The 12,922-nt window shown below is 31.0% G+C and overlaps 1 protein-coding gene across 1 annotated transcript in view; it reads left to right on the forward strand.

The window, feature by feature from the left end:
* Positions 1–12,064, forward strand: part of LOC110031553 (terpene synthase 10-like) — a 20,211-nt gene extending 8,147 nt beyond the window's left edge. The window contains exons 4-8 of the mRNA XM_020734801.1: positions 8,991–9,276; positions 10,141–10,524; positions 10,604–10,825; positions 10,923–11,088; positions 11,659–12,064. Coding sequence (XP_020590460.1) covers positions 8,991–9,276; positions 10,141–10,524; positions 10,604–10,825; positions 10,923–11,088; positions 11,659–11,952 — 1,352 coding nt within the window. The 3' untranslated portion in view covers positions 11,953–12,064. The remainder of the gene's footprint in view (positions 1–8,990; positions 9,277–10,140; positions 10,525–10,603; positions 10,826–10,922; positions 11,089–11,658) is intronic.
* Positions 12,065–12,922: the final 858 nt, after the last annotated feature.

Genomic DNA, 12,922 nt, shown 5'->3' on the forward strand with positions numbered 1-12,922 from the left:
GAGAACTTGTCGGTCACACACACATAAAAGGTTCGCAGATCAAATGGATGTCACAAATCTCTTAATTTGCAGGATTGGGTCTATCGTTGGGATATACACTCATTTTTCAGAAATGTGTAGTATTCACGGTATCGGGCACGATTACGCAAACTATTGGAAGAATGAGATCCATTTGGTCTCATTTTTCAAAAATTAAAACACACTACTTTCAAACCAAAAATATATATTTATTATCATATTAAATTAAATTTCAAAATTATTTTCAATTTTCAAAAATAAAAAAAAAAGTTGACTGATATTAATAAGTCATAACAACTTCCACCTAGATCCCTAAACATCATTAGAAAGTACTAGATTGCTGCCAAGTGGTATTAGAGCAATATAAATCCTAAATCCTTAGAAATTCATTAATCCCAATTCCTAACTCTAAATCCACATAACATAATTTGTCCGCCTATACAAATACCCATTCTACAGCACAAACAACCCACTTTTCCTTGGATGAAAAGCTTTTGAGTAGTAAATCATTATGCTGCTAAAGAGAGATCCTTAACATGGTGTTCAAGAGCTTACCATAGAGAATATGCAATAAGGAATCCTTCAATCATAATATAGGCTTGTAGATTTTGAAAGGAGATGGCATGGGGAAGGACCAATAGCCATAATGATGACCAACCAAACAAAGAAGATGAAGAAAAGCCCTTTCACCCAAATATCTCAAGCAATGAAAAACCAATACTTAATTCTTAGTATTAAATATAGAAGAAGAATGATTTTGAGATGAAGAATGACTTTAGATTTTAATGATTTATAAATTCAAATGAGAATATTCAGTCACTCCATACCGTGAAACAGGACGAGTACAAAGATATTACATGGAACAAATAAATTGGTCGCAATTAAACTTAAAAAAAGCACTTCTCCATGATGGGAGAATGTGATGTACACATGTCAACATGAAAATAAGAGCATGGTCACTATGTGGTCAAAAATGAAGAAAAAGATACAACAAAAATATATTCCAACACACTATCAAGAGGATATCTTTTTTGAGACTTCATAATTAACAAAAAAGGACTTTTTCATGGAGGAATACATTGTTGAATTTGAATGTGAGTTGGTGGAGCCAAAAGAGAATATGGTGGCAAAATACTTTTGAGATTTGAGACCATCTATTAGCAATGTGTTGAACTTATAGTTATGGTTGTCCTTGTTAGATGTATAAAACTTACCTTAAAGGTGGAGAATTAGCACAACAATATCAAATCAAGTCCATCCATGCATCAAGCAGCAAGGGTCCCCCTTCTAGAGAATCAAAGTCCACCCCGTAAAAAAAAAATCAATGCCAGGAAGGAAAAAGAGTGATTTGCAACACCATTAAACTTTCCAGAAATAAAGTGCATCAGATATCATGATTATGAGCACATTGACTCCAATTATTCAAATATGGGAGTAACTTTGTTTATTAAGCAGAGAATAGTTGACGAGGCAGATTGTGAGGATTTAAGAGAATGTGAATGAGAATAAATATTAGCTCCCCGCCGATGATAGAGAGATAATTGTTGTTTGACGAGTGCTCCAAACTGAGCCTAATGAGCATCAATGGCTATGGCACAACATCTTTTGTATCCATTGTATTGTAAAGTAAAAAGTGAGGATAATCATAATTGATGGGGCCAATTGTGAAAATATAATGTCTACTTAAATGAAGGACAAATTGAGCCTCACCATCCAAAAGTATTCCCAGTTGTAACTATTGATTTGGTTGAAGAGAATAAAATTAGTGTGGATAAAATGTACCGAATAATTTTTTTAGTGGAAACCACCAATATAAGTAGGTGTGATGTGACATCATACCTCTGGATGTCTGGATCTTCTGTTAGGCCGACCATGACAATATCACATAGACAAGTTATTATGGCCCTAAGAGCAACTACTTGTTCACCAAGAATGATAAGTGTGTTATACTTTTTTCTTTGAATGAAATCTTCGTGACTAGTGATCAAACAAAAATTGGAGTTATAGCATCTTGGGTTACCTTTTGATATACCATCAAAGGCATCAATACAACTAGTATTATTAATGCTAGAAGGAAGTAAGACAAAGGAAAGTGTAAGCTCCAAAAATTTGTGCCATTGACTCTCATTAACAATAGGGGTGTCAAAAATTGACCCAACACACCAATTTGACTAGAAAAATCCAGATTCGGAATGACCCAAATAATAGATTCAGGTTAGGAATCCTAACCCGTTTATTTTTTCTAGTAGGGTTCAAGTTGACCTGCCAGCTTGAAATTGACCCAAAACTGACCCGCAAAACCTAAAATAACTCAAAAGCAGCCCGTCAACTCAAAATTTACCTAAGATAGACCTGAAATTTACCCTAAAAGCCATTACGTCTTATGTTATATGAGAGATATGAGTTGGGTTTAGATCGATGGATTGAAGACAGGTTAGGTTTGAGTTAGACATTTTGATTTGCTTTATATTTGGGTCGTGTTCGGGTCAAGAAGTATTGGGTAGAGTCAATTTCAAGTCAAACCCCAACCTCTCTCTTGCGAACCTGACTTGACAGCCCTAATTGAGTGTTCTGTGTGATTTAAGGTGAAATTTTTTATAAGGCATGTTATATTTTAGATAACACACTGCCCAGAGATTTCGCTTTCAATTTAGAGAACCTTTCGATATGATTTGAGATTTTTTATCGGTGCAGAGCCTTATGATTAATTAACTATCACAATAAAAGAAGAACAATTTTGATTAAAGATAGTCATCATGGGCATTAACTGTTCAAAGTCAATATATAATAGTAAGAATTTAGATCTCGAAATTAAAGATTTATCATCTTAACTTAAAAGCAAATGATGGGAGAAAAAGGTCACTAACTCAATGGGATTTCTATATTTTTGTCATACCGGATTATCATGATCTATATTTCACTTAATCAGAAGAGGTAGTGGACCCAACTTGATCAAAAGATCATTGTCAGTAGCCATGGGTTGTTCATCCAAAAGAACTTTATACAACTAAAGTGAGTGTTTGTCTAAGAGGATAAATTTAAATTGATCTTAGCTAATAAAAAGTTTCATCTATCAAGCATACCTTATGTTTCACAACTTAAAAGGCAGTCATAGAAAAACAAGCAGGCTATGGCCATGACTATAATAATAGTGTCATTTGGCAGCAAATCACTCAATTAAAGAGTTAAGGTAAAAATTATTATTATTTGATGTTATTTTGCAACAAAACTATGCAAAAAAATGACAAAAATCACATTCATAGTAAGTTGAAATCATTTGAGAGTGATTATAACGATTTAATCTATGAAACTATTTCTATATGAGCTTGGATTAGTTTTAAATTTGTCATCCTTGAAAAGGTAGTGTAAATAATGGATGAATTTTGCTTCTTATTTTAAATGATAAATTTATTAAACATTTTTAATTTACATTTAAAATTTAAAATTTTTATTTGTAAAATGAATCCTTCCAGTTGAGATTTTTTATCAACACAATTATCATCGGGGAAAATGAATAAGTTTTTTAATTGCTTGTGACGATGTCAACTATGTCTATTTACTTACATATGATCAAATTTGACTAAAAAAAGTTTTAGTCCTATCAACTTCACTTTTTGTAAAAAGGTCAGTCATATTCTCGTGCTCGAGAGCTTGCATTATTTAATGATTTTCTATTGATTTAAAAAAAAATATTTTGCAAAATTTATGAAATATTTTCAAGCTTCTCATGATTAATTAAGTATTAAATTTTTTTTTTATCCAAGCAACATTCTCAGAGTGTAATTGAATATTTAATGCGATGATCAGAGCACATGTGGGCAATTTAGTGTGCATGCTTTTCAATATGAATTTAATTTTATTTTAAATTTCTTATAATTTGTGCAATAATCTCATATCTATGATAAAACATTTGACACATTGGTCAAAGTATATGTAAATCATTTTTGCTATTTAATATTTTATCCATGCGGCATTCTCGGATCATTAAACTTACACATCCAAAATATCGATTGGAGCATGTAGAAGTGTTGTGGATATGATAAGAATTTTAAGTGTGTTGAAACTCCTCGAGTAATTAACATACTATTAAAAAATTATATTTAAAACCCCTTCCAGTGAACCCCACATGATAATTCTCTTTTCCTATAAAAAGGTACCCTCCCTTGTTCATTTTTATTCCAATAGAAAAATGGCGAAACTTATGAGAGACTCTTTAAAGGTTATCAAGTGGGATCTTCATGTATTTGAGAGTGGGTGTTGATGTTAGATAGACTTCTACAAGAAAAAAAAAATGGTGCAAATTGTAAATTGATGTTATGTACATTCCGCTTATGCTAATTATCTATATAAACGTAAATCATCAATTGGACATGTCTTCGCCATGTACCTAAAAAAAGGGAGCTCTAAATCTGTTCTACAATTCATTTATTGTTTTATCAACACAAAGCATAATACAAGGCTGCTACTTAGTCTACAAATGAAGGTCTCTAGATGAAAAGATTACTAGAGAAGCTAGAGAACAATGAAATGAAAACTATATAATGTGGCAGTCAAAGTGCAATCTAGCTAATGAAAAATCAATTATTTCTTGAAAGAACAAATAACATTGACAAAAGGTTATATTTTACAAAGATGTTCTAGCTCACGGCACAATTAATGTTTAAAAAGTACATACAAATAAGGATCCTATAGATATATGGACTAAGGTAGTGGTCAAAGCCAAAATCGATCATTGCTTCACCATGCTTTAGGTTGGGAGGCATCTTGATTAAGTATATGTGAAAGAGAAAACCAAGCCTTAGTTTATCAATTTTTTTTTATACAAGGTGGAGATTGTAAAAAAGAATAGATAAGTAGCTTAGATTTTATTTTAAATTCAGCCATTATACATATATTCAATTGTGTAGTATTCTTGTTTGTTGTGTAGTCATACCTATTCTCGGGTTCTTATTTTCTTTGGTTCTCTCTTGATCACCTCTATAGGAGTAGATATTCAAAACAAGAGAGCAAAAATCAGGGGGAAAAAAAGAGGACGTCTGAAACACTAGGAGAAGGAGAGGGGAGAATCATAACCAATCAAAGGAGCATAGGTTTCTCAATTTGGAGAGATCCAGGAGAGGGAAGGAGAGATTAATTAGAGCCTTCTTTCTTATCCCTTGATCAAGAGTTTTGGAAGAAGATCACAAGAGGAGAATTAGATCAATGTAAGGTTTCTTATGTAATCAATTGAATATTAGATCTTACAAAACCACAAAAATCATATTGCCTTCATTTTCTTCTTTAGATCTATTAATGTTTTACTATTTTTCCTTTATGACTTTATCTTTCATAAATTCTTGAGTCTATTCTGGTACATTTACAAAGAAAAGAAATGGCTAATAAGTGTTGGAAAGACAAACCAGTTTGCAGGTGGTTTTGTTATTTTAGCGTTTGAGATACATACATTCTACTATATATATCCTTTTAATTAGATTGACAACTAGCATTTTTTCATTATTTTCAATTCTTCTTGATCAGTCATGTATAAAGATTTTTTATGAATCTGTCGGGTATATTATTTGTAATCAATCCATGTAGAAGATATGTTCGTAAGATTTCTTTGTTTCAATTTCAGTTTCTGTTAGATCTAATTTTGCTATTTAGGTTTTAATTTATGTTGGTTAAGTCTCATGAGGTTCCTTGGCTCTGCAACAAGTAAAGGATGGCTAGAAAATATCAAATGGTCGGAATCACAGAAAAAAACAGTACATGTTAGGTGTTTCCACAAAATTACAATCCTAGAGAAGAATGGCTAGAAAATATCTTTCAAAAAAAAGAAACATTCAGCGAAACCCTAGATTTGAAATTCTGAAGGAAAAACGAGTATATATTCCAAGAAAGAGTTAGTCGGTCATCGGAGATTAGGGGAAAAGCATATCTCTGCTCCGAGTTAAGGAAATGATTAAGACGAGATCGACGCACGTTCGTCGTCGCTGCGGCTGCGTAAAAGTTCGCCGTCATGGGGTGGCAATTTGTTGCCGGAGAGAGGAGGGATAACAGTAAAGAGAGTCAGGAGTCGTCATGAGAGTCGAGCGGCTTGTTCGGTAAGTCCAAATTTTAAATATTTAGACATTATCGTGGGTTTATATCTAGGGGTTATATATGCATTATACCCATGTCACCTCCCTGTAACCTACAGGTAACCTATAAATATATGAAAGCAGAACCGCGAAATTTAATAGAAGGTACATGTAGGTTACGGTGAGGTTACATGTGATATAAAGCAGATATAATCATCCAATACCCTCTATACATTATTATTGAGTCTTTCTATATGATTCATCTTGTTTAGCTTAAAACACAAATATTTAATAACTAAATGCGTTATTTGATATCAAAGGAAAGGAGTTGAGTTAATGGGTACCAAACGTCACATAGCATGAAATAGAAAAATGTTAGCACTAATAGCCTCACTTTACCATATTTGTCAGCCAGAGATATTTTATTATTATTATTAGATCAAAGGAGTTATGAAACAAAGCAATTAAATTAAATTTAGTGGTATGTATGCATATCTTCCTTGAATTTAATATCTAATTCCTTCCAAAAGATAGTGGGCTCAACAAGGACAATTAGATTTGAGTCTAATACCAACTTTGAGAAACTGTGAAATCAATGAAAATTATGGTGGCTCTAAAATCCTAAAATACTTTCTCATTTGTAATTGAAAATATAAATTAAGTTGCATGGTCACATTTGTTGATATGTTTCAAGTTTAAATCATGATAAAATTCTTTTTGTAAGGCAAAAATAAGATAAAATATATTAATTATTCTTTAAACATATAATGATGTAGGAAAAAGATGAATGGTTAAATAGGAGGTCACCTATGATAAAATATCTATAAAAATATTTATATTTAATAATTAAAATTTATAAAAATTAAAGACAAAAGAATGAGTGTAAGTCATTGTGTTGTGTCTCTTATGATAAGATGACAAATAATATTCAACCAGATTTAATACTCGTTAAAAAAATAAATATGTTACACAAATTGGGAAATAAAAATATCAATTGGGACGAAAGAGAGCAGGGACAATAGCTGAATATTCTAATTTTAAATATTTATAGAATTGGCATTCTTCTGCGTCTATCTTTTAGAATTTCACTCAAATATCAAAATCATAAGAAAATGTAACCTTCATTTTTATGTTTTTATCATATTTAAAAAAAATATCACTCAAATTTAATCAACTTTCCTAAAAAATGAAAAATTGATTGGAATTACTTGTAATGTATGGGTATTTTTTTTATTGACATGATTGAAAATTAAGAAAATATCACTAAAATTTAACCAACGAGCTCATTTTTTAGGGTTGTCGGTTAAAATTTTACAACATGACCTTGAACTTGCACTTATTTGTAGGAGAGTAAAATTCTAGTCACTAAGCCAATCAAATAGCTTCTTTTCTTTTCTTTTTTTTCGTGTGTGTATTGGTAGTGACTTGACTATTGTAGGATATTGATTTAATAAAATATATATAATTTAAAATTTTATTTGAAATAACTAGATTCAACCATAATTTAAAAAAGATTTATTGTATGAAAATGTGTATATACACTTCTAACCCTTGCAACATGGGATTGCCATAGAAAGTTCAATATAAATAGGCACAAGGCTTTCCCATTATTTATCAATATGGCTTTACTTCTGCAACTTCCTGTGTTTCCATACAACAACATGCAAACACTCTATAGCTCTTTTTCCTCATCAGCTTTTATTGGCCGTCAACAAATAATTTCAAAATATTATCTCATACGATGCCTCCCAACAACAAATTTCCCTTCATCTTCTCCTGCTCGTCCCACAACAAATCAGCCAACATTTTGGGATTACAACTACATACAGTCACTGCAAATTGCTTTCACGGTGATGGCTTATGACTTAATTTTCTTGTGTGGTTTTCAAGAAAATCTTCCTTGGATCCTTCACACATAACATTAGGCTATGATAATTACTAGTAGGATATGCATACATCTCACACAAATCTTACGAGCTTATATATTTAACTCAAACTTTGATATTCAGTTAAATGAAACTTTAGTGTTATAGACACATCCAAATATATACATGAAAATAAATATTTCACTTTAAAATTCTTTAGTTACATTTTTGATATGATGGTAAGGATTTGAATGTCGCATAAGTGAGATCAAAGTTTAGGTGCTAGCTATTTAAATACATAAGAATTATATGATATGTATGCAAATCATCATCATTATTATTCTTATTATTAGTATGAGCATTAATGTTTAGAAAAGATAAGCACATATATGTAAGCTTTTATTCAATATAAAATTTTGATTCAAGACAAAGATTTTACCATGTGTTATTATGATATGTTATATAGCCATAAATCAATTTACCAATGTATAAACTAATTTTGGTTGTATCTACGCTAACGGTAACATATATACACTAGAAAAAGTGTAGTTATGTCAGCATTTATTTTGGGGTGTCCAAACGTTAATGAGCTCATTTTTTCTTTTAAGCCCTGTATTATCTAGAAAAACATAAATATGATACAAATAATGTAATTACTATAGGAAAACAAAGTAAAATATGTGACATATTTCACACACGTCAACCAGGCATGAAGGTTTTTGATCTCTATACATGGACTGTGATTGATGATAGTTTGGGCTTTGATCTAAATGCAATATAGCCAAGACCGATTAAAAAGAAACAATAAATTAAAAATAATAATAATAGACTTGACTTGAATCAACTCAGAAGTAAAAAATGAATAGTTCATTTTCAACTTCAATAAAATTCAACTTGACTCCGAATTAAATTTCTTGGTATTTTATAATGTTAGGTTCTTATAATACATGGCATATAATCAGGATTATATCATTAATGCTACAGTTATAGCAATGCTTACTTGCCAAAAGACTATAATATGACACAAGTTGATGAACAACCATTACAGTTGCACAGGAGGAGAAATATATACATCGGAGGGATAAATTGAAGGAGGAAGTGAGGTATTTGATTGGACAACAACACGATCTTATCAAACAACTCGAACTTCAAGATGCAATGCGTCGGCTAGGACTCGACTATCATTTTAATTCAGAGATCAAGAACTTGTTGAATTCCATTAGTTCATCAAAGCAGAATATAGAGGATTTGATACTGAATAACAACCTTCATGGCTCTGCCTTGCTTTTTAGGCTTCTAAGGGAACATGGCATTAATAATGCTCCAATATTAAGGTAATGTGAGAACACATGCAAGCAAATAAAATTTTCATTTATTGGTTAGTTGGTTCTGTAATGAAGATCAAACCAAATTAGCTCAAGCAGAATGTTTCCTAATTCTTAGGACATAATAGAGGTCATAGATCAAAGCCAACTTATGATGCACTTTAAACTTCTAGTCTAAAATTTTATCGGTAACTGGCTTTGTTCTTCATTAGTTTTTATCTGATATCATACCTAGTTAGCTATAACTGATTTTAAGGAAATCTACATACATACCATGCAATTCTTTTGTATTTACATATCTAAACCCCAAAGCTAGATATTTACACATAACATATTGGTGTCATAAACTTATGCATGAAAAGGTGTATTTCACTTTTAAAAAGGTAGTGATATAGGTATTTTTTATGTGATGTTAAAGATTTGAATTGTATAAATATGAATTTTGAGGTGTCAGATATGTAAATAAATATGAATTTTGGGAATGTATGTAAATGCCCCTTGATTTTCTGTTTTTCGTTACAGTAAAAAGAAAGTTTATGAAAGATTTCCATCCTTAAAAAACATAGTTTAACATATGGTTAAATAATAGGTTCTAAGATAACTCCGTCATAAAATTCTTTGTCTCATTCATTTCAGATGTAATATTTATCTAGAATGCCAACAATGTTAAAGATTTTCAGTTTTTGTAGTAATTTATTTAGGCCATCAGAGTAAGCTAGCCTAATATTTTGATATCTATTGAATTTGATACACATCTACATGCTTGCAGCTGAAATATGTAAATACCAATGGATAAAATAACTTTATTTAATTTCAAAAACTAGATCAATTTTGTTGTCATCTTTGTAACAAGTATGTCTAAATCATTGACAGAGTTGATGCTCTAACCAGTTGTTTCAAAAAAGTGAGAGAAAACTTCCAACTTAATCATCAACATAATATCAAAGAAATAATAAGCTTATATGAGGCTTCCTACCTTGCTGTTGAAGGCGAGGAAGTATTGGATGAGATGAGAGACTTCGCCGTTGAGTATTTAAGCCACCTTGATAGATCCTTGCTAAGCCAAGAGCTCACTGAAGAAATCGATCATGCCTTAGAGCTACCATTGCATTGGAGATTATCAAGGCTACATACTAGATGGTACATTGATGCTTATGGGAAACAAGAGAATGTTAATCCCGTATTGCTCGAGCTGGCTAAACTAGATTTTAACATTGTGCCGAGTATCTACACGATTGAGCTTAAGGAAATGTCCAGGTAATGTCTTTTTCTTTGCATCTATAGGCAGTCCTTCTCAAACTGACGAAATATTAACGGCTCATTGCTTGATCATCAGGTGGTGGAGAAATATTGGTCTTGTTTCGGATGAGATTAATTTTTCAAGAGATAGACTGGTAGAGAACTTTTCATTGGCAGTAGGGGAAACATTTCAACCTAAATTTTGGAGATGCAGGAAGGCAATTACCAAAATAAATTGTTTCATTGCATTAATTGATGATATTTATGATGTCTATGGCACCTTGGATGAACTGAAGATCTTTACAAATGCCATTGAAGAGTAAGTAAATGCAAAAAATAATTTAGTGTGCATAAAAGAAGTTTAAATTATCTATGGTTTTCAATTTTTGATAAATAATATTACTATATTACTATAGTGACCTGAAATTATTTGGAATTATAAGATGGAACATAGCTACAGCTCAACAACTTCCAGATCCCATGAAGATATGCTTGGCCGCACTTTTCAGCACAATGAATAATATTTCCTCCTCATTTTCAATAGAGAAAGAGTTGGATGCTCTTCTATACTTAAAAAGAATGGTAATGCAAAATTAATTTCAATTTGTGCATGTCCTTTCAAGTTTTAAAATGGATTCAAGCTTCTTCTAAGAATTCCTTTTTTTTCTTTTTCCTTCTTTTTTATTCTTCATAAAAATTTGCAAATTAGAAAGAAACAAAAACTTCAAGCTTTTGAAGATAATATATTTATGATAACGTTTCTAACTAAAAAAAGGTTTGATTATACTCTAGTGGGTCGATATATGCAAAGGATTCTTAATTGAAGCAGAGTGGACTTATAATGGATACACTCCAAATTTGATTGATTACCTGGAGAATGGTTGGGTTACTGTATCAGGAACTTGTGTGCTAACGACATTATATTGTTTAAGAGATGACACAACTGTTGAGACTCTTAAAAGTTGGAACTTTTATCTACCTATCGTTTGATATTCATCTATGCTTTTTAGATTGTATAATGATTTGGGAACATGCAAGGTAAAATTGAGTATTTATTTTATATACAAATATGCAAGATAGATGTTTCCTTTTCTCTTTTGTATGAACTATACGTTCATGATAGGATGTTATTTGTATATTATTTTGTTCAAGGAAGAGATCCCAAGAGGAGAAAAGGCAAACTCAGTTCAATGCTATATGAAAGAGAAAGATGTTTCAGAATCAATTGCTCGAGACTATACAAGACATTTGGTGAGAAATTTTTGGAAAAAATTGAATGGAGAACTCATTGAATTCTCAACATCTATAGGATCTTTTAAAGAAGGTATTCTAGGTGTACCAAGAACAGCACAATTTTTATACCAAAATGGAGATGGATATGCGATTGATGATGGAAAGATTAGGGACCAAATCTTTTATATGATAATTGAGCCAATTCCACTTTGAAAGTAACGCCCTTGCAAAAATACGCTTTTTTGAAGTTAGATGTGTCGAATTCATTTTCCAAGTGTATGCATTAAGTACTTTTTCTTATGATTGATTTTATTACATAAGTAATGGAAGCATGTATTTTCCTTACTATTAAATCAAAGATTAGATGCTATATGTTTTGCATATAAATTTTATTACCGACTTATAGATATAAATATGTTTTTGCTACTTAAAATGCGCATCAAAATGCGCATCATTTTTTTTTTTTGTGCAATGTACATATGATGAATAATTAGATGTAAATAAACGATTTAAGCAAGTATATGCATACTTAAGAGCAACGCTTGACTCACAAATTTGAGTGGTTAATGATTGTTGCTTTATTTCATTTTGTACCTAAAAAGGATATATATAATTATGTACGGGTTGCAACCTGCCACCAATGTTTGATCTATTGTTAAGCAAGAGTATGGTGTTAATTTTATGTGCTCATTAAAGATCCAACCATCATTTTAATATTATTTAAATAATAAAAAAATAATATTTTAATATCATTTTTATCTATTCAACAAATAAAATTTTAATTTAAGACACTGCACTACTTTTGAATATTTTGAATAAAATTCTACATAAAAATTTAAAACATTATATTTTCTCTATTTTTAATTTAAATATCTTATTTCTAGACATTTAATCAAAGTTAAAAGGCTAAAATTGGACAATATTTGAACTGATCGGTTCTTTAGAAATTGACTGGTTCACCAGTTCGCCAATTCAACCCCAATTCTAACTGATTCAACCCTAATTTTATGTGGGAACTATTTTGAGCTTGGATTGAACCAACTGGATGACTAGTTCACGATTGAACCGATCAAACCGGCCGATCCGATCTAATTTTTAAAACGATGCCATTTTCAACATAAGAAAAGGTAATCGTAAAATTTATTGTGATTGAATACTTGATCCTACCATAAATATGTTGAGG

This window comes from Phalaenopsis equestris, unplaced genomic scaffold (genome assembly GCF_001263595.1).
Source record: "Phalaenopsis equestris unplaced genomic scaffold, ASM126359v1 Scaffold000840, whole genome shotgun sequence".
Taxonomy (NCBI): Eukaryota; Viridiplantae; Streptophyta; class Magnoliopsida; order Asparagales; family Orchidaceae; genus Phalaenopsis; species Phalaenopsis equestris.